Source organism: Eriocheir sinensis, chromosome 19, assembly GCF_024679095.1.
Source record: "Eriocheir sinensis breed Jianghai 21 chromosome 19, ASM2467909v1, whole genome shotgun sequence".
NCBI classification, from domain to species: Eukaryota; Metazoa; Arthropoda; class Malacostraca; order Decapoda; family Varunidae; genus Eriocheir; species Eriocheir sinensis.
This window is the reverse complement of record NC_066527.1, coordinates 5432879-5459526: the sequence shown is the minus strand read 5'-3', so window position 1 is coordinate 5459526 and position 26648 is coordinate 5432879. Positions and strand designations below refer to the sequence as shown.

At 40.5% G+C, this 26648-nt stretch overlaps 1 protein-coding gene and 1 long non-coding RNA gene across 2 annotated transcripts; one reads left to right on the top strand and one right to left on the bottom strand.

Moving 5' to 3' along the window:
- On the top strand, positions 1–22920 carry LOC127000606 (N-myc protein-like). Its single transcript, XM_050864534.1, has 4 exons — positions 1–177; positions 3637–4566; positions 16672–17066; positions 20301–22920. The coding sequence occupies exons 2-4, from the start codon at positions 3660–3662 to the stop codon at positions 20598–20600; spliced, it is 1602 nt and encodes a 533-aa protein (XP_050720491.1). The 5' UTR covers positions 1–177; positions 3637–3659; the 3' UTR covers positions 20601–22920.
- On the bottom strand, positions 22479–26648 carry LOC127000607 (uncharacterized). The gene is made up of 2 exons (XR_007754335.1): positions 22935–26648; positions 22479–22833 (listed from the first exon to the last, which is right to left on the bottom strand). It is a non-coding gene; the product is annotated as an uncharacterized LOC127000607 (long non-coding RNA).

Sequence of the window (26648 nt, the reverse complement as noted above, 5' to 3'; positions counted from 1 at the left end):
CAGAGTGAGTGTTCAGTTAAGGCGTGGATACCGTGGCGGCCGCACGCACGCACGCCGCTCCTCTCCCGTGACTCCCGCCTCTTCATTGCCCAGCGAACGTTTTTTTGGATTTACATAAACGTTTTTGTGCTCGTGTCGGAACGTTTGTCTGTTGAACTCTGATCTTCCGCGACGAAGGTGTGTAGAAAAAAACGAAAATTTACTTGTATTATACGTGTTCTTGAGGAATTTTTGACAGCTGAAAAGATTCGAGTTTTTAGGTTTGAATTTTTGGCCTACAAGTGTTTTTTTTTATTATAAGTGAACTACAACTACTACTACTACCACCATCACCACTACCACCATCATCCCTACCACCAAGGAAATTAGGCAGGACTTAAGATATTTTTTTCAGCCCATGTGTGTGTGTATGTGTGTGTGTATATAACAGTGAACAACCTCAAGGCAACACATTTTAAGTTACGAGTTGAATGAATGAAGTAAATGAATTATACAAAATCTTACATAACCTCAATATCTTTCACTAATATTCTGTACTTTATTTTCCTTCTTGTCTTCCTTCCTTTTCTACTCTTCTCACTCATTATTTTCCTCCTGATGGTATTTTTCCCCCTCTTCCTTATTTTCCCCTTTTCCACCTTTGTCCCTTTCCTAATGATTTCTTGGACTAATTATTTTTTCATTACTAAAAAAATTATGAGTCCGTTTTATAGAATAACTTTTTTTCCATTTTTATTATTGTTGATGTGGAGTAACGGTCTATATATAACTGTTACATCTAGCATAATAGTAAAAATAGTAGTAGTAACGGTATTTGTAGTAGTTGTAGTAGTAGCAGTGGTAACTTTGGCTAACCACGCCCCTTTCCTTTCCTTCACTACTACTACTACTACTACTGCTATTACTACAAATGCTACTACTTCTACTTGCTATTGTTTCTTCTCATGGTTATCTTTTATATACACTAGACAATAATCTCTCTCTCTCTCTCTCTCTCTCTCTCTCTCTCTCTCTCTCGAGGTTAAACCCTATCCTTCATTGTCAAGTCACGATTCATTCATTCATGTGACGAAACTGTGACGTCTACTACAACTACTTCTACCACCACCACCACCACTACTACTACTACTACTGTTACTGCTACTGAACATGTACTCAAACTTCCTTATAAGGCTCAGTAGTGTAGTAGGAAAAGAAAAAAAGCATGCAAGGAATATTAATTAGATTGCGTTCATTAATATTGCAACCGAGAGAGAGAGAGAGATTGTTGACCATATATGTAGATAGCAATTGTAGTGTAGAATATTGTCATTAACTTTAAACTTTTACTACTATTTTCCTTCCTCTGGGTCCTACATACAATAGTTCACTTGTTCTAATCATCAATAAAATCAATGAATCAGTGACCTTCGATTCAGAAAAAAAAAAGAATGGTATGATCGATTACCCTCCCATCTCTCTCTCTCTCTCTCTCTCTCTCTCTCTCTCTCTCTCTCTCTCTCTGATGCCCTATGTTAATTCAAGTTATTTTCCCACAAGTTTCTTTTATTTACTTGGTTTCATTGTTCTTTTCATTTATTTATCTTATCGAAGCGTTTGATAATTTTATAACGGACGTAACTGACTTGACTAATGATGATGATGATATATTGTAAAAGTCTTATAGTTTGTTTTTGTGCATGTATTACGCTTTTGAAACTATACAGATGCCTTAAAACCTGTCATTCTTTCCTTATTTTTTATATTTATTAACTTATTCAGGAATGTCTTGTTCCTATCTATCTGTCTATCTTGAAATCGTTTATATATTTGTATCCATCTATCAGTCTATAGTCTATCTATTTGTATCCATCTATCAGTCTATCTTGAAATTGTCTTATCTTATTATACCTTTCTGAGCGAGATGTTACACCAGATTTTTTCCTCTTTTATCTTCTCTTACGATAGATGGACAGGTGTGTGTGTGTGTTTGTCATACATCATCCCATTCATTGGTATGCTCGATAAGTAGCGACAGAGAATGATATCACTAGTTATCGTGATGCGATAATATTATTGCTTCAGCAGCTTCTATCTAGTACGGTCATCACCAACTGCGTAGTGGTGGTGGTAGTGATGATGATGATGATAGTGTTGTTATTAATATTATCACCGTCTCATTTATATTCTAATTGATGTTGAATTTATTATAAGGCAGACATCACACGAGAGAGAGAGAGAGAGAGAGAGAGAACCTTACCCTCTTTTTTTTCTCTCAGCTGTGCAATGACAATCTTGGCCAATGACCTCTCTCTGTCTCCCTCTCTTACTTACTTTCCCTCCCACTCACATTCTCTCCATCTTATCCGCCTCCCTTTCTCTTATTCTTCCTCCTACCCCTCTTCCTCTTCCTCCTCTCACGTGGTTCAGTTGGCACCTTACATGAGTGGACTTTCCTCTTCCACCACCTCCTCCTCCTCCTCCTCCTTGTCCATAAGCACAAGACAAGGGAAGTTAAGTGGTAGTGTTTTACTGTCCCTCACGACACTACGAAGGAGGAAGAGGAAGAAGAGGAGGAGGTGTTAACGGTGTAAAAAGAAATCATGTAAAAAAATAAAGTGACGTTCTCTCTCTCTCTCTCTCTCTCTCTCTCTCTCTCTCTCTCTCTCTCTCTCTCTCTCTCTCACATTAAGTCCGCGTGTCCGTTCTGGCACGTGTTTGTATTTGTGTTAGAGAGAGAGAGAGAGAGAGAGAGAGAGAGAGATTAATGAAGGATGCACGAAAAGGTGATAAGACGATATCTTCCCCGCTCTCTCTCTCTCTCTCTCTCTCTCTCTCTCTCTCTCTCTCTCTCTCTCTCATGTAAAAGTGAGATCACATTCTGTCATATCCTGTGAATGAGAGGAAAAAAAACCCAAATAACTCGAATATATATACGGTACCCCTCCCCCTTAACCACCACAACCTACCCCAATAACCACTAGATTACCCCTCCTTTCCTTTATCTCCCTTACATAGAGCATCACTACCACTTCCACAACAACATCTGAACCCATCCATTTATCTCCAAACATCACAGCATCACTTATCACCACCACAGCTAACTCCTCATTCATCTTTCTCCCTTCACTACAAATCATCTCTATCATCATACTCTACCCAACTAGCCACCCATCTTTATATCCTTCTACAGCATCCCAACACAACTCTCCACTCCATCATCATCATCTCCATAAACGAACTAACTCATCTTTCTCTTCCCAGCATCCCATTTCAACATCATTTTCACCACCATACTTCTATCTATTTACAGCATCCAAACATCATCTTCATTACCTCATATCAACTAGGTCTGACTCACCATCTTCGTCTATCCACTTTATCCCATCTTTCCCCAACATCAGCTAACCATCACTCTCTCCACAGCATTCAGCATCATTACCAAGACCACATCAGCTAACCATCTATCCCTATCTCATTCCCCCCTCAGCATCATCACCACAACATCATTTATCCATCCCTATCTCCCACAGTATTCTCGTTTCATCATCACTATCATTACACATCACCTAACTCTATCTTCATCTCCACAGCATCCCAACTTCAGCATCATCACTACCAACAGATCAGCTAACCATTCATCTTCTCTCCCCGCAGCATCCTCACCCCAGCCCCGCACCATGGCACTCCTCACAGCCTGCCCTGACCTGCCCGAGGTCTGGCTGTCGCCCACCCTTCACCACCCAGACGACCTGTGGAATAAGTTCGACCTCGAGAGCGACCGCACGCTGGTCCTCCCCAACCCTTCCCCAAATAGCTGCGACCAGTCCTTCGCCGCCTTCCTCGACATGGGGGGCGGGGGAGGGGGTGGTGGAGGGGGGTACATGGGTCTCTCCCCCACTGGCGCCCTCCCCACACCCCCACACTCCCCCCCAACGGAACACGACCTGGATGACCTGGTTGCGAGTATCCCCGAGATCCTAGAGTCACCTTCTGCATCGCCTCCCTCAGCCATCAGTGAAATTCTCTCTGATCTGGAGGGGATGGAGACCTCAGGCACCCCCTCCCCCCCTCGTATGGATGGGGCGTGGGGAGCGGAGTGGTGGGGGGCAGGCATGATCACCCCCCTCCTCGAAGCACCCATCAAACGTGACATAATGTGGGGTGGTGGTGGGACTACAGCCAGCACCGCCAGCACCAACACCACCGTCACCACCACCGCCACCAGCCCCCCCAGCGGCAACCTCACGCCCATGGTGGAGATCAAGAAGGAGAGACAGGATTCTGAGAGCTCCGAGGCGGCCTACAGAGATGTGATGACCGCGGATGACCTCTCAGATGACTCAGATACGGATGACAACCTCCCGGATACCCCCTCATGCACGGATAGTGACTGCGATGCTGATGACCCCTCCTGGCCCCCCCCACACACCAGCAGTCATCACACTACCACCACGGCGAAGGGTCATCACCTCCACCACCACCAGCTCGCCTCCCCGTCCGTCAGCAGTGAACATAACTACTGTGGAAGGGTACCCGAGTTGCACCACCACCATACCACAGGGACCATCACCCCTTCGGATACCGGTTAGTAATAGTAGTAGTAGTGGGATAAGGAAGAGTAGTAGTAGTAGTTTGCATATTATCATTACTGTTGCTTTTATTCTTATGGTTCATCGTTTCTTCGTCACCAAGCACTATTATAACTATTCTATAAGGTAAGTTAGTGTCATATCAACTATCGGTCTTTATGTCTGTCTATCTCTGTAACTTTACCACAGTTTTTCCTCCTCTTCTTCCTCTTACTCCTTTCCTCTTCCTAGAACTATGATGCAACTTGATATGGGAAAGGAAGGACGAGGAGGAGGAAGAGGGAAAGAAGTAAAATATGATGAAGGGAGAAAGGAAAGAGAGAAATGAAGAAGGGTGGAAAGAAGGAACTAAAACTAACAATAGAAGAAAAAGAGGAGGAAAAAAAGATGGAAGAGGTTGGAGACGAATGAAGAAGGGAAGAAGATGGAAGTAAATGAGGGGAAAAAAAGATGGAATTGTAGAAGTAAAAAAAAAAAGTAGAAGGATAAGGAATAGGATGCATCTGAAGGACAAGGAGGAAGAGGTGAGGAAACAAAGGAAGTCAAGGAACCACAGAAGGAAAAAGATTGGTATGATGTAGAAGTAGGAAAATAACGAATAATTTAGTATGAATTTCCTGTCTTGAGGTGAGCCGTCTCCAAACCGCCTCCCGAGCTCATCCTGCAACCCGCGCCCCCAGCCTTCGATTCCCGCGCCATCTGTTGAGCGCGGGAAGAACTTTTGAACCTTGGCGCAGTGTAGCCAGACCCCCATGGCAGCGCGACCCCTCCCCCCCTCCTTTTCCTACTTTTACATCGTCTTATGTTCTTATTTTGCTTTACTTCTTCCTCCCTCTCGATCCTCTTCTTTTCCATATCTTTTGCTACTTCATCTTTTTCTTATTTATTTTTCTTCACTTCCTCTTTCGCTATCCCCTTCTCCTTTTCTTAATCTTTTCCTATTTCATTCTTTTCCTTATTGACTTTTCCCTTCTTCACTTCTTCCTCTATACTGTTCCTTCTTTTCCTCTTGTTTTCCCTACTTATTTTGTTTGTTTAATTCCTTCTCTCCTTCCTCTTTCTCCTTCATTTCTCTCCCTTTCCTCTATCATACTCTCTCTCTCTCTCTCTCTCTGCACTTTTCCCCGAACTCATGCAATATTAATGAATTAGGAGAAAGGTGTTGGGATATAGTATTAGTTGTAACGGATAGGAATTGCAAAGTATTTCCTCTCTCTCTCTCTCTCTCTCTCTCTCTCTCTGTGGCCAGGTGAATAAGTGTATAATAGTAAGACGTATTTTACCGGGAAATTAATACTGGTGGAAGCTAGCCAACACACACACACACACACACACACACGCGGAAAAGAATATATATAAGGAAGTTCACACACACACACAGGAAACTGTATGTATGAGGAAGCTTACACACACAGACGTACTCTCTTAATTGACACACACACACACACACACACGTACATATTAGCATACACCCATCAAGGTTCATGTAAATCGAAACCTAACATTGAAGGTAGAAGATGAAGTCGGCCGAATACGTTAAAAAATAATAAATGAATAAATAAAAGGAATGTTAAACGTAAAAACAGTGCGATAAATTAGTGGCGGTTCTTGGTACGTCAATAGCTCCCCTTACGCTAAATGCTTTATTGACGTCTGAAATATTAACTGAAATATTAATGAAAAGTGGAGGGAAGGTAAGAAGAACGTGTTTGTGTGTTGTAATATATCACTTGCGTATGATAAAAAATAGTAGCCTAGTTGTTGGAATAATAAGAGTAAGATTAATAATAATGAAGTGTATATTGATAATGGTCAAGAAATGCAGAGATCGTTGATAATACTACGGGTAATACTTATGAAAAAGCTGAAAATTGGTCTGTCCATTGATTGATATTAGAAATGCATTGATGCTTAAAAAGGAATATATAAAACTAGAAAATAAGAAAAAACTACTGAAGAAAAAAATTATAAAGTAGAAGCAAAATTGATCGACATAAATATTTAAATGTATGGATGATTAAATATAAATAAACAAAGCTAAAGAAAAATATAATACTGAATAGAAAAAAAAGAACCCACCGACATTGATCTACACAAAAAAATATATAAGTACCGTAGCTAAACTTGGACATGAAATCAATAAATAGCTAAACTTGGACATACAATAAAACATAACGAAATAAAACAAACCAAATATAGCTTGTAAATCTCTGCTAACTTTAGATCCAATCAGTAAAGTCCTTGGGCATCGCTTCACTCAATGCCGCATTCCAGGAAAACTTATAAGAAAACATATCCTCCTTCCTTTTCCTCCTCCTCCTTCTTTTGTTCTCTCACCCACTTCCTCCTCCTCCTCACCTTCACTTTCTCCCGCTTCTAAGAAGATTTTCCTCCTTTCTTTGTCTTTTCACTTCTTCCTCTATATTGTTCCTTCCTTTCCTCTTGTTTTCCTTACTTATTTTGTTTGGTTAATTCCTTCTCTCCTTCCTCTTTCTACCACTTCCTCTTCGTCCATTTCTCTCCCACTTGCAAAAACTTTATCCTTCCCTTTCCTCCTTCCTTTTGTTCTCTCGCCTTTCCTCCTCTTCTTAACATTCTCTTTCATCTGTAGAGGGTAGGAATGACTATTATCTTCCTTTCGCCTATACTTATTGTTTTGTCTTATCTAATTCTTGTTCATCTTTGCTTAATTCTCTCTCCTCTTTTACTTGTTCTTGTATTTCTTTCTCTTTATGCTCCTCATATTTTCTTACATCTCTCCTCCTCCTCCAACTACTACTACTACTACTACTATTTCTGCGTCTTTCTTTTCTCCTTTTTTCTATCGATCGATCAGTAATACGCATTTAAAGTTCAGTGACATGTGCGTTCTCTCTCTCTCTCTCTCTCTCTCTCTCTCTCTCTCTCTCTCTCTCTCTCTCTCTCTCTCTCTGCGTTGCAATATCATTTATAATCGATCCAAATTGTGACGCTTTAATATTCTCTCTCTCTCTCTCTCTCTCTCTCTCTCTCTCTCTCTCTCTCTCTCTCTCTCTCTCATTCCCTTCTCTTTCCTCTCATTTTTCTTCTCTTCCATACCTTACTTCTCATTTCCTTCCTATCTACTTCTACCCTCCCTCCCTCCTCCTAAGGCTTTTCCCGCGCTAGTCGCTGATTGGCTCCTGGGGTGGCAAGGAAGGCCTGTGATTGGTCCTCGCCCCCCAAGCATCTGCCCCGCCCCACTGTTACCACACGCGGCCGCCACCCTTACCTATATTGATTATTTGCCTCTCTCTCTCTCTCTCTCTCTCTCTCTCTCTCTCTCTCTCTCTCTCTCTCTGTGTTTCCTACTTCCCTCTTTCTCTCGCTCCCTCTTACTGTTTTCTCCCTTTCTTATTTATATTATTTACATTATTCCTCGTTTTTATTAACCTCTGCCTCCTTTCTCGCTCTCCATTTTTTCCATTTCTCTTCCATACCCTTTCCTCCCTCCTATCTGTCCTCCTTGTTCTCCCCTTCACTTTCCTGCTCTCTTGCTCTCACTGTTTCCTTCCATCTTTCCCTCATTTTTTGCCCACTTTTTCTTCATAGTTTCCCTTCGCATGTAAGTCCTTCATTCTCTTGTTTTCTCAATACTGACATTCCTCGTTTTCTATATCCTTCCTTCCCTCCTTGATCGCTCTCTTTTACTCCTTCCTTCTTTCTTTCTTTTTTGCCCGGATTCCCTTCATAGTTTCCCCTCGTGTATTATATAACAAGGGAGGTGAAAGGTTTAAGGTTAAGCGTACTTTAATTTCACGGAGTAATCATCGCTTTCAAGGGAGCAGAAGGAAGGGAGAAAGGTGGGTGGGTGGGAGGGACAGGGAAGGGAGAGAAAGGAGGTGGGTGGGAGGGGCAGGGAAGGGAGAGAATGGGTGGGTGGGAGCATGGGAGGGGGAGACATGGAAGAAAAAGGGAGGGAAGGCGTGAGAAAGGGAGGTGGGAAGGGAGAGATGGAAAGCGAGAGATAAGGGAGGGAATAGGAAGTGAGGTAGAGGGAAAAAGTGAGGTGAGAAAGGAGGAGAGAAGGGAGATAAAGTGAGGTAGGAAGGGAGGAGAAAAGGAGAGTTAATAGAGGGAGATTATAGGAAAGGGGAAGTAGGAAAAGAACTAGACTAGACTGTAAGAGAAGGAAAAAAATGCAAGGAAGGAGAGAGGCTAAGAAAGAAGGAAGAAAGGAAAGCACAAATGGAAGTGAATAAAGGAAGAGAATGAAGGAAAGAACAAAAGAAGAGAATACAAGAAGGAAGGAAGGAAGGAAAAAAGAAGGAAGTGGAATGCGTAGATAAGAGAGAGAGAGAGAGAGAGAGAGAGAGAGAGAGAGAGCATTCAAATAAGACCACAAATTAATATCACAACTTTTCTGTAACAGACTTTTTAATACTTTTTTGCTATATAAACAGTATAGTGTAACGTATCTCGCTCATTTCGTTTTTATTTTAACGTAGATGAAAAATATATTGCGTTGATTGGAAAGCTAAAACAGAGAATAATAGTAATGGGAAGTTGTTGTTTTTAGGGCAGACTAAATTGCTGGCTAGGGTTGGTGGACAATGTATGACTCTCTCTCTCTCTCTCTCTCTCTCTCTCTCTCTCTCTCTTGTTCATCTTATTCACTTCCAACAAAATCACTATTCCTGCTTTATTAATATTTTCAAGCGTTTTCACTATATTCTTCTCTTCCTCTTCTTCCTCTTCCTCTTTTCCGTGAGACGAGACGAGGATTAAAAGGAAGATGAGGAAGGGAGGGAGGAAATGGGACCAGAGAGAGATGGAGGAAAAAAAAAGAATCTGGAGCAAAAAGCTGTCTACTTGAACAATGTGTACCCATCTCTCCTCCTCCCCCCCTTTTCCCTCCTCTCCCAATCCTCCCTTCGTTCCTCCTCCTCCTCGCATTCTCTCACCTCCTCCCCACCCCTCCCCTATTCCTCTCCTCCCTTCATTTCCCCTCCCATTCTCTCCTGCCTTCCTTCTCCTCCTCTCCTCTCCTCCCACCTTCATTTATCCTCCCCTCTCCCTCCCTCTTCTTCCTCCTCCCTGTTCTCCCTCCCTCCTTTCCTCCCATACACCTGGTTCGTTGCGGAGGAAAAAATTAGATGGAGGGGAGAGAAAAAAAATGTTTCCTATAGAGATGGAGAGAAGAAACCTATGCCCCCCTCTCTCTCTCTCTCTCTCTCTCTCTCTCTTTCTCTCTCTCTTTGCTTTCCCTTTTTATTTTCCTTCCCTTCCTCTTACTTGCTATCTGTTCCTTTCCTTCTCTCTCTCTCTCTCTCTCTCTCTCTCTCTCTCTCTCTCTCTCTCTCTCTCTCTCGTTAATTGAATTTCTTCCCTATTATTATTATTTTTCCTTTTTCTTGGTATGTCGCTTTTTATTCGCATTTTTTCTCTTCTTTCAATTCTTTTTTACTTTCTTTTACTTTATTTCATTTATTATTTTTTTTTTCTTTACATTCTCTCCATAATTGTCTTCTTTTTTCTTCCTCTTCCTCCTCCTCCTCTTCTTCCATTTCTATTTTGGTCATGCTACATTCTGACCCTTCATTTCATTCCCCTCCTCTTCTTCCTCCGACCTTCCTCCTCGTCCTCCCTCCTCCTCCTCCTCCTCCTTCAGCTTACTTTCCTCCTTCAACTTTCCTCCTTGCTTCATCTTCCTCTTCTTTTTCTCCTCCTCCTCCTCAGCAAAGACCCTCCCTCATTCGTACCTGTCCCCGCATTTTCTCATCTCTTACCTCCTCCTCCTCCTCCTCTTCGTATTGTCTAAAGCAGCTTGGAATCTTTTATGACGAGTGCTTTCCAAATCTCTCTCTCTCTCTCTCTCTCTCTCTCTCTCTCTCTCTCTCTCTCTCTCTCTCTCTCTCAAACATTGAATCGTTCGTTCGTTTGTGCATTCAATCACTTTTCATACATTTTAGAGAGAGAGAGAGAGACATCATCTCTCTCTCACACAGTGAATCGTTCATTCGTTTGTGCATTCAATCACTTTTCATACATTTTAGAGCGAGAGAGAGAGAGGCAGCCTACATTCTCTCTCTCTCTCTCTCTCTCTCTCTCTCTCTCTCTCCTGTAAAGAGTAACGCCGCCAGAACTTTATTATTTGAGAGCTTTTAAAGGGGAGGGGTCAGGAGAGAGAGAGAGAGAGAGATGCAAGCTCTTTCACTTTTCACTTTTCATCTTGATATTCTTCCTTCTTTTCTCTTCCTTCTCTACCTTCCCTTCCCCTCTTCCTTCTCTTCCTTCCCTTCCCCTCTTCTTTTCACTTCTCTCCTTCCCCTTTCGTTTGTTTACTTCTTTTATAATTCTTTTTCTTGTTCTCGTCACCTCTCTTTCCCCTTCCTTTTGTTCCCTTTCCTTCCCCTCCCTTCTTATCTGCATCCTTCCTCCCCTCTCCTCTCTCTCCGTCTCAGTGCATTCCTCCCATCATCATCTTATTCCCATTCTCTTTTTTTCCCTTTTATCTTTCCTCCTCACTGCATTCTTCCCATCCATTTTCTTATCCATTTCCTCTTCTTTCTCCCTTTCTTTCCATCTTATTCTCTTTCTCTTCCTCCTTTTCTTCCCTTCTTTTCTCTCTTTCTTCCCATCCATTCATTTGTCTATTTCCTCTTCCTCCTTCCTGCTTCACACTCCTTCCCTTCACTCCTTTCCTTTCCCCCTTCACTCCTTTCTCCTCCCCTTCCCCCTCCCCCTTCCCTTCCTCTTACCTCTGCCTATTACCATTAAACCTTCACCCCCACACACCTGTAACCATTACCTGCCCATCATTCTCTCTCTCTCTCTCTCTCTCTCTCTCTCTCTCTCTCTCTCTCTCTCTCTCTCTCTCTCTCTCTCACACACACACACACACACACACACACACAGTTAAATTTTAAAAAAAGTTAAAATATAGAAGAAAACAGAAACAAAATTAAAAAAAAAAGTTAGTAAAAGAAAAATGTAACTATTGATAAACATGAAGATATTAAAAGAAAAAAAACATGAAGGAAAAGAACAACAAAACAAAATATAAAAGAAATCAACAAAATAATAATAATAATGATAATAATAATAATTCCCACAAACTATAAACCGAGTAATAAAATAAAAATAAACAAAAATCACTGCATCACCAACTCTCCCTTAGTGACCCACCTTGACTCACCTCCATAATCATTACCTCCACACCTGTACAGACTAATTAACCTTGATAGAGGAGGAGGAGGAGGGGGGAGAGAGAGAGGAGGAAGAGGGAGGGTGAAATAGCTGGTGTTCATGGAGGGAAAGGTGAAGGAGAAGGTAGTTGATGAAAAGGGAAAGTGGACAGGTAAAAGAAAGGAGGTATGGAGGAAGAGGAAGAAAAAGAAGAGGAGGAGGAAGAGGGAGTGAAGTAGCTACAGTGTATGGAAGAAAAGGTTAAAAAAGGAGAAAGTAATAAAAAAGAAAGAAAATAGACAAGTAGAAGGAAGGAATGGAGGTAAAATGAGAGAGAGAGAGAGAGAGAGAGAGAGAGAGAGAGAGTAAAGGTTAAAGAAAAAAAATGAAGTATGGAGAGAAAAAAGAAAAAAAATTACAAGGGGGAGGAGAGATAACGATTACAAGGATGAGTAAGAAAAAAAAGGAGGAGGAGGAGGAGGAGACAAAAGAAGGGGTCAAAGAAAAAGATAAGAGAGGAGGGAGGTAACGTGAAGGACACACACACACACACACACACACACACACACAGAGGCTTTGTTATACGCCAATGTGCGTTATCTGACCTCACTTGTGTCTTCTGATAAGATAATACACGCCCCCTTCTTCCCTTCCTCCGCTTCCTCCCTTCTCCCTTCTCTTCTTTATTTTCCCTTCCCTTCCTCCCTTCTTCCTTCCCTTCACTTTACTCTCCCCTTATCTCCCTTCCTTTCTTCCCCTTTACCTCTTCCTCCCTTCTTCCTTCCCTTCACTTTACTCTCCCCTTCCCTTCTTCCCCTTTACCTCTTCCTCCCTTCTTCCTTCCCTTCACTTTACTCTCCCCTTATCTCCCTTCCTTTCTTCCCCTTTACCTCTTCCTCCCTTCTTCCTTCCCTTCACTTTACTCTCCCCTTCCCTCCCTCCCCTTTCTTCCCCATCACTTCACTCTCCCCTTCTTTCCTTCTCCCTCTTCTTCCTCCTGCAGTTCGTTATTCCCCTTCCTCCCCTTTCCTTCTTTGCCCCTCTTCTTCCCCTCTCACACCCCTTCACATCTGTACTCCCCTTCTACCCTTTTCTTCTTTACTTCTCTTCTTCCCCTCTCCCTCCCCTTCCTCCCCTTCCCTTCTCCCTCCCCTTCACATCTGTACTCTCCCCTTCCTCCCCTTTCCCCTTCTCAAACACCCTGCCACAGCACCCACTTCTCTGTTCTCCCCTGCCACCCACCCACCACTTACCCATATCTCTGCCATGCCCATATCACTTACCCGTATCCTCCCCTCTGCCCTCTTTTTCTCCCCTTATCAGAGAGAGGTCAACGCCCCTTCTTGTTTTTCTTGTTCATCTACGTATCCTGTTGTTTCTTTATCTTGCTTTGTATTGATTGGGATGTTACTTTTTTTCTTGTTTACCTATTTTCGATTTTTTTTTTTTCATTTACTTCTCTTGTTCTTACTTTCGCTAAATGTACGGGTTATATATAGTACACTTGATAATGATGGTAATGATAATAATAGTAAAACAAAGGAAGTATGAGAATGGCACACACACACACACACACACACACACACACACACACACACATGAAGATTACACCCAAACGCCCACCTCCTCCTCCTTATCTTCAGCACGGGCCAAGAGGAGGAGGAGGAGGTGTATGGAGGTAGAGAAAGAGACACCGCCCCCCTCTTCCTCCTCCTCCTCCTCCTCCACCGTTATCTTCATAATGAAAGTCACAATGATTCTGATGTTTCTTGCGTTTACTGACCTCTCTCTCTCTCTCTCTCTCTCTCTCTCTCTCTCTCTCTCTCTGATTATGAATACTATACTTTCTTGGGAACAAACACACGCGCGCACACACGAGAGAGAGAGAGAGAGAGAGAGAGAGGACCTTGCTAGACTTTTATTTTACAACACTATTTTTATCAAGGAAGGAGTGAGAGAGAGGAGGAGGAGGAATGTCGCGATGGGTGATAATGATGAGGAGGAGAAGAAGGAGGAAGAGAACGAGGAGGAAGGAAGGAAGGAACAGTAGTTGACGTTGATCCATGAGAGAGAGAGAGAGAGAGAGAGAGAGAGAGAGAGAGAGAGAGAGAATGCGTATTAATTTGCGTTTATCTGCCACGAGAGAAAGATAACCCCCGAGAAGAGAGTGTGTCACCCTTCCGGAGCTCGAGATAACTGCGTAATTTCCTATCATGCCAGAATAAAAAAAACGAACATCGAACGAACATACACACAAACATGAAAAGTGCTTAGAAGGGAATATGCGTAGAAGTTGTTAGAGGTGAAAATAAATAAAGAAGGGAAAGAAAAGAAGAGGAGAAATAAATAAAGAAGAGAAATAAGATAGAGAAAGAAAAGGTAGAGGTTGAATAGAAGAGAAAAAGAAAGGAAAGTATGCGTAGTAAGAGGAGAAATCAATAAAAAGGAGAAAGAAAAGAAAAAGAAATAAAGTAGAGAAAGAAGTAGAATAGAAGAGAAAAAGAAAAAAAGGCGTAATAATAAAGACGTAAAATAAAGAGAGGAGAAAAATAAAGAAAGAAGTAGATGCGTAATAAGAAGAGAAATAAATAGAAAAGAAGAAAGAAAAAGAAAACACGTAGTAGAAGAAAAATAATGAGGGTATAAAGAAGAATAAATTAGAAACCTGAAATTATAAAAAGAGGAAGAAAGAAGCAACCAGGTTTATTTTGTGTTTAATGAAGAAATATATTTAGGACAACAAAGATTGCAAAGAAAGGAAGGGGAGAGAAAGATTTTAATTAGGAAAACGTAAGAAAATTAGTAAACTGAATAAATAAAGAAACAACTGAAGATTAAAAATGGAAGAGCAAAACGAGAGAGAGAGAGAGAGAGAGAGAGAGAGAGAGAGAGAACGTTACATTTAAATATAGAAAGCAAACTAAAAGAAAACGAAAGTGAAAGGAGAGAGAGAGAGAGAGAGAGAGAGAGAGAGAGAGAGAGAGAGAGAGAAACCCTTACATTTAAACAAAGACAAGAATTCCAGCAACAACAATAATATAGAAAAAAGAAAAAAAACTAAACGGAGTGAGAAAGAGGAAGAAAAAGGTATAAAAGAGACCAGTTCAGTGCACTTAAATTTTGAACAAAGAAAACGACGCATTAAAAGGGGAACTGAAGCCAAAACAAGGGAGAGGAGAGGAGGAGGTAGAGGGTTGGAGAGGTCTTAATATAGCAGTATACTTAAGGGGGAGAGAAAGAGGAGGAGGAGGAAGAAAGTAAACAATTAAATACTACTACTTTTACTGCTGCTACAAGGGGTCTCATCTCTCTCTCTCTCTCTCTCTCTCTCTCTCTCTCTGCGTTGGCACCTCACGTCGTTTTAAGTTTCTCCACAACATAGAAATCTAACTCTCCTTCCTGTCTGCTCCACCCTACCCTCTTTTTTTTTTTTCTCTCTCTCTCTCCCTCTCTCCTCTCTCTCGTAAGGTCTTTGGCACCGTGTCTGTCTGGTCTCAGCAATGCCAGCCACTGTCGCCAACCCTGAGCCTGGTGCCAACTCTCTCTCTCTCTCTCTCTCTCTCTCTCTCTCTGATTATTCTCGCACATTCTCTCCCTTTCTACTTTCTTCCCTCCTAATCTCTCTCTCTCTCTCTCTCTCTCTCTCTCTCTCTCTCTCTCTCTCTCTCAACATCACAGTTTATATATACTTTTTTTACGATATTAAACGAGGAGGAGGAGGAGGAAAATGGGAAGGAAGAGAAGGAGGAGGAGGAAGAGGGGAAGGAAGAAGGAAGAGGAAGACATACCCAAGGCTGTGACACACGACTGGGAATGCCCGAAGGAAGAGGAGGAGGAGGAAGGGGGGGGGGAGAGGAGGAGGAGGAGGAGGAGGAACTATAAGTCAGACGGGAATGCGTGGAATGTTTAGGGTTGAATCATACCTAAAAGTGTTCTAATTCTTTTTTCTACTCTTCATTCCTTCAGTAAGTTGGTAAATCAGTTAGTCTTATTATTTATTTATTTCGTTAGTAAGTAAGTCAGTCAGTCAGTCAATAAGCTAGTCTGTTACTTCTTCATTCAGTAAGTTGTAAGTCAGTTAATCAATCAGTCAGTTGTTAGTCAGTCAGTTTATGTATTATTCTTTGTCAGTCAATCAGTAAGTCAATGTCAGTAGTTCAGTTACTCAGTCAGTTTATATATTATTCTTTCTGTCAGTCAATCAGTCAGTCAGCTGTGCAAATATTTTCAGTAATCAGTCAAGAAGTCAGCTCTTTAAACATTTCCCAGTGAGTCAGAGTTAATCAGTTAGTTATTCAGATAATTTTCCAGTCAGTCAGTCAATGAGTAAAGCAGTCAGTCAGCTGTTCAATTATATTTTTCAGTCCAGTCCAGTCAGTCAGTCAATGAGTAAAGCAGTCAGTCAGCTGTTCAATTATATTTTTCAGTCCAGTCCAGTCAGTCAGTCAGTCAAGTCAACCTCTTCCACTCCATCACCCTTTCCCAGTATTAGTTTCTCCCCCTTCACCCTTTCCCTCACCCTATTCTCCCTTCATCATCTTCACCCTTCCCCGTCCCTATATTTTTCACTTTTTAACTTTCCCCTTCGTATAAACACGCTCTCTCTCTCTCTCTCTCTCTCTCTGAATAAGTAAAGAGAAAGTATATTAACATGCATTAGACTACGGTATGTATGTCTTGCTATCTTATTTAATGTTAATGAGAAAGTTTTTTGCAGATTAATCGCTGAAGATTTTAACGAGAAATAGATGTTAAGAAATTAAATAAGGAATGTTATAATTGTTGGAAGGCGCATTTAAAGACACATACATATACATACATACATTATACATACATCATCACCACCACCACCACTTTTTCATCACCAACATAAATTTAAGTGGACATACATACATACAAACATCACCACCATCACCAACACCAAAAATCATCTCCACTTTCTCATCACCAACAGAAGATGAAGTGGACGTCGTATCCTGCTCTGAACCCAACGACACCACCAACCTCACCACCACCACCACCACCACCGCCACCGCGCGCTTGCACCTCCCACCTCCAACGCCCACCACCACCACCCCGACCACCAGTAAGGACGTGAAAAGACAGCTCCAACTCGCTATCCAAGAAGCAGTTCGGAATAGACAAAACAGGACGAATAACAGCCTCAACACCACGAGTAGTAGAAGTAGTAGTGGTGGTGTGGGGGGGGATAGTACCACCACCACCACCACCACGGCCGAGGGTGACGTGAATGGGACAGGTTCAGCGGCGAGGTTGGTGTCAGTGAAGATCAAGACGCAAGGGAAACCAGCGGCCTATACGAAGAGAATGCGAGACTACCATTCTGAGGTGAGTACAGTAGTAGTAGTAGTAGTAGTAGGAATTATAGTAGTAGCCTTTTTTATCTTCTCTTACAAATACAGAAACAAATCATTTTCACTATCACAGTTCAACGTAGTTTTAGCTAACCACGTGGTCCCCAAAATCACTATTATCGTCACTATTTCTCTCACTATCATCTTAAGGGGTCACTATATATCTTTCACTAAATCACAAATCTTCTTAACATTATCATAACAACGTGGGCCTGAAAGCACTACCATTTCACTATCGTTCACTATCACCATTAAATGTCACTATACATCATTTTCATTTTATTACATTGCGTTTTTCACCATATTTTCGTCACTATCAAACGCGTGGTTCCATTCCCCCATTACACCATTCATTATCACCACAATTCCTTTCACTATCTTTAATACAGATCACTATACGTTATTTTCTTCATTGTTACATTATATTTTCGTCTCTAGAATGTCACCATCAGACCACGTGGTACCATTCCCCTATGATATTCACTATCTCCGTCATTATCACCACTATTCCTATCACAATCACCATCACCAGTCACTATACATCATTTGCTTTCACTATATCACAAATCACCGTAATATTGCTTAACCACGTGGTCCCCAAATTACCTTATTACTTCACTATCTTCATCATTATCACCCCCATTCCCATCACTATCATCATTAGACGTCACAATACATACTTTTCTTCACAATCACAAATCTATCAAATTTCACGTGGACCCCAAAATTACCTTATTACGTCACTATCTTCATCATTATCACCCCCATTCCCATCACTATCATCATTAGACGTCACAATACATACTTTTCTTCACTATCACACAAATCACTATCATATGACCTAACCACGTGGTCCCATAAACAGCCCACGAAAATGATACCTAAATTCTTACTCGTCTTTAACTCACTATAACTCATCCTCACCATCACTCACCTTCCTCATGTTCCCCGACTCTTCCTCTTCGTCGCCAGTATGAGGATGTGATGATGATGAAGGTGATGATGGAGATAATGAAGGATTTGTATGACGGTCACTCGCGCGCCCACTCCCTCAGTCAACCTTCCTTCCTTCCTTCCTTACCGTTGCCAGATTATCGTACTCAAAGCCTCGTATTTATCGGTTTCTGACCCATAACTATTGCTAAAAACACCAATAATTAACCATTTCAACGATAAATACAAATAAATCTCGTTATCGGGGTGGAAGAGACAGTTTTTGGGTCGGAAATCGGCAAACACATGAGACGGTACGACAATCTGGCACGCTGCTTCCTTCTCGGCTCTTCGAAAACGTTCTAAGACGGGTTCGGTTCGGTTCGGTTCCCCAAAATTCACTTTTCCCTTTGTTACACTCTACTTTTATTCTTGTATTTGTGATTGTATTTTACTTCTTTGCTCTTTTTGATACGGTATTTTTGTTTTTTCTTTCTTTACTGTGATGTTAAGTTAGCTTCGGTTCGCCTAATTCACTTTTCTTGTCCTTCTACTTTACTTTTCTTATTGTATTTGTGATTATATTTATTTCTTTATTATTCGGTTATATTAGTATTGCTGTTCTTCCTTTCTGTATTAAAATGTCGAAACTGCGTATGCTCACATTTTAACCGTTTCACTTCGTTCTAATTTTCTTTCGTTATCGTATTTGTGATGTTATATACTCCCCTATTTTTCTTTTTTATTATCATTGCCGTTCTTGCTTTCCTCTTTTTCATATTCATCTTTTATGTCACTTTCCTTTTCCCGCAATATTATGAGTCGAGGAACAGGAGTCAAATGAGGGTCTTAAATTACAATGAATCTTCGTTAGTTTAAATATTGATTCTTATCGATGAGGCTGTTTTGTTAGTTGTTTATTACGAATCTTATCTTTGTTAAATTTCTTGTTATGAGATAAGAGATGCTGATTTCGCTTTCGTTAGTGGTATATTCTTATTAGCCACGATTTTAGTGATGGAAAAGGTTATCATGCATTGGTGGCCTTATAAATGTTAATCTGATTTATGAATGGAACTTCCTCTCACAAATCGTTAGGGAAAAAAAGGGGAAATGAGAGAGAGAGAGAGAGAGAGAGAGAGAGAGCGTTCCATCTCAAACTATTACTCTAACATCCTCAACCCCTAAAAAAGATCTTGCAATCCTTCCATTCAACTCATATCATTAAGGAAAAGAATAAAAAAAGAGAAAATTGAAGAGGGAGAAAAAGTGCATTCCATCTCAAACTCTTCCTCAGACATCCTCAACCCAAAAAAAAGATCTTGCAATCCTTCCATTCAACCCCTATTTCTCATATCATTAAAGAAAAATAATTATGGAAAGAAAAAAAAAGAGGATGATGGAACAAAATGCATTCCATCACAAACTTTCTCTGACACTCAACCCATAAAAAGATCTTGCAATCCTTCCATTCAACCCCTATTTCTCATATCACTGAGGAAAAATTATTAAGAGTAAAATAAGGGAAAATGGAAGAGAAAAAGTGCATTCCATCACAAACTCTTCCTCTGTCACTCAACCCATAAAAAGATCTTGCAATCCTTCCATTCAACCCCTATTTCTCATATCATTGAGGAAAAGAATAAGGAAAAGAGGAAAAAACAAAGGGAAATGGAAGAGGGAGAGAAAGTGCATTCCATCTCAAACTATTCCCCTTACATCCTCAACCAAAAAAAAAAAAAAAAAAAAAAAAAAAATCTTGCAAGCCCTCCATTCAACCTCTATTTCTCCCTTCCTCAGGTCACAAAATCAACTAAAAAAGTGAAAAGGCATCCATTATTCCATGACCTCAAGAAACCGAACACACAACCTTATAATATTCTTCAGTGAATCAATACGTTCACCCAAATCCTCCAGTTAGCCCCCTAACTCTCCCTTCCTCAGGTCATTAGGTGAGGTTAGGTTTGGTTCATTTAACCCGGCAGCGGGGTTCATGTTTCTTAATGTTCCCTCTAAGCGAGAAAAATGAGAAAAAATCACCCCTCACACAAACCATTTCATAATGTATATCAAAGTATTTGTGATCAGATTATGTATCATCTATTTTGGGGGGTTTAAATCGTGGCACAAATTTGGCCCGTCGCTGCTACCGGGTTAAGAAAGAGAGAAAAGGGCATCTTATTCCACGACCTCAAGAAACCTAACACACAACCTTATGTATCCTCAAGAAGTACACCCAAACACTCCATTTAACACCTAATTCTCCCTTCTACAGGTTGTCAAATCCACCAAACACCGCAGGAGGAACAAGGGGGAGAACGATGAGGGGAGGCGGTCAGTCCACAACTCCCTCGAAAGGCAAAGAAGAGTGGACCTGCGGAATGCTTTCGAGTACCTCCGCCAGCTGGTCCCGGACACCATGATCCTGGAGAAGGCCCCCAAGGTACAGATCCTGAAGAAGGCGGCGCTGCACTGCAAGACCCTCCAGCAGGCCGAGCAGAGACTAATCAGGGAGAAGGAGAAGCTAAGAAAACAGGTGGAGGAGCTAAAACAGAGGCAAGCGCTGTCTAGTTGAGAGGTGGCGTGAACTCGTGACCCATTCCCCCTGTTCCCCTCTCCCGCCAAAACCTGATTCTTCCCCGTTTCCCCCTCCCCGATTCGTCTCCCCTTCTCCTCATATCTCCTCCCCACCCTTGTACAGTTAGTGGTAAGGCAAAGATGATTTTAAAAGCCTGTACATAATAATTATCCGAATGTTAGGAGGAAAGAATGAGATGAAGAAGAGTAAGCAGCGTGTTCTTGTGTGTGTGTGTGTGTGTATGTGAGAGCAAGAGAGAGAGAGAGAAAGAGACTCCTAGTGCCTAGTATTGAGTCACCCAGGTCAGGTCAGGTGGCTCTTTGCTTTAATTAGAAAGAGAAAGAAAGCGAGAGAGAAAAAAAGAAGGTACCAAAATTACAGAGAGAATGAGAGAGAGGAAAAGCTAATATGTTGATGTTTTGATAAATTTTAACGCCAACTCACGTAGAGGAGAGAAGGAAAGAAAGAAGAGTGAAAGGAGATGAGAAATAATTGGTTAAGTTTGTGTTTCTTTTTTACCGCAACTAAGAGGAAGGAAGGAGTTCATGATGATAAGAACTAAGAAAGGACTTGTACATTGTTAGAGGAACCAGACGTACATAGGAAATTATATGTCGTACATTGTTAGAGGAACCAGACGTACATAGGAAATTATATGTCTGGTCGATTGAAGTTGAAACCCATATTGTATTTTCTCTGGTGCGAGTTGATTCTCTTCGGAACGTTTTTTTTTATATGCATTTGTTTTTTCACACCCAGCTGCTTCAAACTGCAGGAATAATGATACCAAAGTCCACACACACGCATATCAAGGTGTGGTGATGGTGTGTGGAGGTGGTGGTGGTGGTGGTGGCGGAGGAAAATGTAAAACTAATGTGAATACTAATGATAACGTGTTTGCCCTTTGATAAGTGCATATTACGATGATAATAGTAATGCTAATAGTGTTTTTTAATACAGAACTCAGTTGTATGTTCCTTAATTAAGTTATAGATTATATAAATATATATTATTATTATTATTAAATCTTATATCGCTTGCCATGATCCTAGGATATGATGCTTGTGTGTGTACGTGTGTGTGTGTGTGTGTGTGTGTTGGTGGACAGATAGATAAGCTGACAGATAGACAGACTGACAGACTAAGAAGAGAAGAGAAAATAGTAACAACAAGGAGAATGAGAATTTAGTTTTATATCTGACAAAAATTTAAAAGTCCCTCAGCATATATTAGTGAGTGTAGGAAGTTACTGAACAAACTTGTGTCATGAAGGTATTTGTGATTCAGCTTGAGGAAAAGAAGTCGGCAAAACTTTTTATCATAACTCACAGAAATAATTGGCACTTAACAAATTTGACGTAACCATGTGCAGAAATTTACCGAAACCAACACCTCGTGAAAGCAGAGTGGCTGTTTAGCGACTTGAGAGAAGAGAGAGTTAAAAAAAGCACTGTATCGTAACTCACATTAACCAATACAAGAGACTCCTTTACGTTTATGCATACAAAGCTAATTAAACAAACTCGTACTGTGAATATGAGTGCTGTGTAGTGTGTGCCAGTGTGAGGGGAGAGGAACAGGGAGAGCATCATTGTAACATACAGTAAGCAGAACTAACCAAGACTTCCGTTAGTGTGTTCATGTGTAGAGAGATTTTGTGAACTTGTGTTAAAAGAGAAATAGAAAATGAGCTTTGTCCAGTCATAATTCACCAAGCGAGACTATATTTGCCGTAATAATTCAAGGTTCAGAAAATCCAACAAGCATACATTGAAGGAGAAAGAGAGAAAGAGCGTTGTCCTGTCATAATCCACCAAACAAGACTCACTATATTTGCCATACTAATTCAAGGTTCAGATAATCCAACAAGGTTAATATGATAAAAAGAGAGAAAGAATGAAAACTAACCTAAGAAATACGCTCAAATAGGTGCAAGAGTTAAACAAGAGGAAAAAATTGTTACTGATATGGCTTTTTGTTATGATAGAAAGAGAGAAAGAACGAAAACTAACCTAAGGAATATGCTCGAATAGGTGCAAAGAGTTAAATGAGGAAAAAGAAGACGGGAAAGAATTGTTACTGATGCACCATTTTATCATGACAGAAACAGAGAAAGAACGAAAACTAACCTAAGAAACACGCTCGAATAGGTGCAAGGAGTTAAATGAGAGGAAAGAATTGTGATACACCTTTTTATTATGACAGAAACAGAGAAAGAACGAAAACTAACCTAAGAAACACGCTCGAATAGGTGCAAGGAGTTAAATGAGAGGAAAGAATTGTGATACACCTTTTTATTATGACAGAAACAGAGAAAGAACGAAAGCTAACCTAAGAAACACGCTCGAACAGGTGCAAAGAGGTAAACGAGAAAAAAAAGGCGAAAGAATTGTTACCGACACCTTTTTATTAGAATAGACAGAAAGAGAAACAGAGAGAGAGAGAGAGAGATCCTTGACACAACCAACTCTTCATAACCTGGACTAACCAAGACATAACCAAACCCAGTATTCAAAGCATGTCAACCCTCGCGTATGTGTATGTTTCTACCCTAATAATAGTAGTATAATCCCACCATGCATGTGTGTGTGTAGTATTTTTTTTGTGTGTGTGTGTGTGTGTGTGTGTGTGTGTGGCTGGCAGCGGCATCCTTTACTACATACATAATACGTACTGATTCTCACCTTGTCTAGTGGCAGACATAAAAGACATAGAGGTTGTGTGGCCTGTCTGTTTCCTAAGAGCTGGATGAAGGCTTAGGCTGTGTGTGCGTGTGTGTGAGCGTTTTTTTTTTTTGTTTTTTTTTTTTTCGTGTGTGTGTGTGTGTGTACTTTAATTTTGTGTTTGTGTGCGTACTTTAAAACAAATTCTTAAGTGTGTGTTTGTGTGTGTGTGTAGTGCTGTTTCTCGGTGCTTAGCGGAGACTTATAGGCCGTTGCTGTTCTCATGGGCCAAGCGTCTGGTGGTCTAGCCTGGCCCGGCCTAACTTAACGTGACGCGGCCTAACCTAACCTGGCCCAGCCGCAGACCTCCTTCCTTTTGATAACGCTTTTGATAACAACCTTACACACCTAACCCCCCAAAGAAAGCCCTGGATTCTCCCGCATTTAAAAAGTGTGTTTTTTTTCTGAAATGAAGCTTAGTTGCCATATATATAGTGTATAGAAACAGAGAGAGAGAGAGAGAGAGAGATGAAGCAAAAGAGAGAGCGAATGTACGTAAGTGTGTGTGTGTGTGTGTTTTTGTACTTAAAGGTATTCGTAGTGTGTGTACAGCAGTGCCTAAACTTCCCCTTAAGCACATCACATGCAGTATAATGCTCAAGGTAATTAGGTAGTTGAAGGATGGATTTAATTAGTTATTACATTATATAGAGAGATGAGAAGACAGATTTTGCTATACTACCATTTTGTAACGCCTAACCTGGCTGTCGTGAGGCCTTGTCAACCCCCTCCTGCCCATTGCTCACTTTTGTACTTAATATGCGTGAAAAAAAATGATGTAAGGAAAAATGTATCAAACATTGCCCCACTTAGACAGTCGTGCAGGCAAAATCAAAATGTTAGAAATGTGTATGTAAGCCTTGGTCTGTATTAAGGAAATGTTACGGCAAGGAATGTTTAATGTGTATACTACAGAAAAAGGGAATTAGTTTTTTTATTATTATTATTATTATTACACTAAAGGAAACAGCTTACAAATTTACTACTTTGCTGGTGTGTTATTAAAAGCTTACACATGGCTACTATAAAGCTTTAGTGATACATGAAGGAAAGTGGATTTTGTGTGATAGGAAAGAGGGAAAAACTTATGTTAAGTTCACGTTCGTTTGTAATTACTGTGAGAGTTGTAAGTATAAGGGCCAGTGTACCCCCCAGCCCCCCACACCCCCTCCCCCCTACTCCCCAAACAGTGGCCTCCCCCCCTCCCACCCACCCTCAACCTGCCAAATATGCAACAGCACAACTCGGAAGAAAAAAACAAGTGTGAAAAAAAAACTCCGCCGTTGATCTTAACTTTGTAGCACAGTTTGCATATAGTTATGTTGAATGGACTGGAAGGAGTATTATATTTTTTTCTTCCTTTTCTTCTGTATTTTTCTGGTGTTTCGTGCGTCAAAAAATAGAAGTAACAGATGAAAGAGATAGGAGTGAAGATACTATACTTCCGCTGTTCAACTTAACAATATTTCAATGCAGTTTGAATATATTTAAATTTGGTCTACTGAAAAAAAACGGGTGAGATCAGGACCCATACTTCTAAATGCTTGCGGCTCTCAAAACACTTATTTCCAAGGGCCACAAAGGAAGGAGGTTAATCAGTTCTATTCAACTTGACTATATTATGACAAAATTTGCATATAGTAGTTAAATTTCATATACTGGAAGGTCTTATATTTTTCTTTTCATCGTTTTTTCCTTCTGAAGTTTCGTGTATCAGAAACAAAAGGAAAAGCGAAGAGAAAAAAATATAAATCAGACATTGAACCAAACTTTATAGACACAATTTGGATATACAGTTAAATTTTATGCAATGGAAGGATTATTATTGTTACTCTCTTCCTCGTTTTTTCTCCGGAGTTTCGTCTGTTGCAATTTGGCCGCGCGGGAAAATAATACGTAATAGTAATAATTTTAATAACGTGGGGGGTATGAGGGGGGCAGGGGGATGCACTTGAAACCCATACACCTGGTAGGCCCGAAAGGAAAGGGATCGAGAGGCATTACATACACATTAAGGATGGACCGTAGTGTTGTATATAGATAGCTATTTGTACGTAATTTTTACAGATTTTTTCACCTAAGCTTTTTTTGTCATGCTCTATATATTATCATCATTATTATTATTATTATTATTATTATTATTATTATTATTATTGTCATCTCCACCGTGTGCGTGTGAGGTGAGGTGACGATGCTGGCGGTGTGTCTCAGCGAGCAGCGCCGTGCAATCGGAACTTTGATACTACTATTCCGGAAGCGGAGATAAAAAAAAAAAGAAAAAAATTATATACATAGATCTATTTTTTCACATTTTTCAGAGCTAGCGTTAGTTGTTCACACGTCTCCCTGCACGGCGGCGAGACACACCCTCCCACTGCTGTTTATAATGAATGTACAAATATTTTGGGCCTGTTTTTATAAGGATAAGTTCAAAATTATTATTATTATTATCACATACTTTCATTATTCATTTTTATCATTATTGCCATTGTATTTTCTGCCTGTATGGTCAGTTAAGAGATGTACAGAATCTGCACTGATCTAGGTTTCTTTTTATTATTTTTGTTCAAAGCTCGGAATTCTTATAACAAAGGAGGAAGTTCAACGGAGGAGCCAGTGAGGCCAAATGTTTACATGCGAAAATTTTTTGACTTCATTTGTTTGCCCACTGCGGAGGTTCTTTGGAAAAATTTTTATAAGAATTTTTGCCCCTTTTTATACTTTTAAGTCTAAAGAAATGTTATTTGGTTGAAAAGAAAATTGTTTTTATCGGAGGAGAAATTTATTACTGTACTTTTTATTATTTGAAGTCATTTATATAGCAACGTGTTATGAAAATAAATATACCATCTATACCTGAACTGTTTGCCATTCCTTCCTTTTTTATATGCATACTCTCCCTAGTAGCAGCCAACTTTGACTGATTAGTGATTTCCTTAATATAGTGAATATTTAGTTGATAATACCCAAGTAAACGGTTGATTAGGAATATCTTAACCCTTTGACTGCAGACTTCTTACAAGAAACCATCACCAAACTACAGGAATGGAACAAAAAGTGGCTGCTACAATTCAATGAAGAAAAATGTAAAGTCTTGCACCTTGGGAGAGGAAATCCAGCATACCAATACCACATGGGAAACACTTCACTATCCACCACAGAGGCAGAGAAAGACCTGGGAGTATAATATGTTACCAGGCTACCAGTGAAGACAAAATCCGTGCTAATCACACCGGACAGGTTAATAGTAATTAATTAGTAATTGATTTTAAAATGCATCAACATTTGAATAAACATCTAAAACATCCATTCCCTAACTTAA

What these genes read in the sequence shown, in the direction of transcription:
- LOC127000606 (XM_050864534.1), top strand. Translation starts at nt 3,660, where the DNA reads ATGGCACTCCTCACAGCCTGCCCTGACCTGCCCGAGGTCTGGCTGTCG. An exon ending in CATCACCCCTTCGGATACCG is followed by an intron (nt 4,567 to 16,671) that starts GTTAGTAATAGT and finishes CATCACCAACAG; the next exon opens with AAGATGAAGTGGACGTCGTA. An exon ending in TGCGAGACTACCATTCTGAG is followed by an intron (nt 17,067 to 20,300) that starts GTGAGTACAGTA and finishes TCCCTTCTACAG; the next exon opens with GTTGTCAAATCCACCAAACA.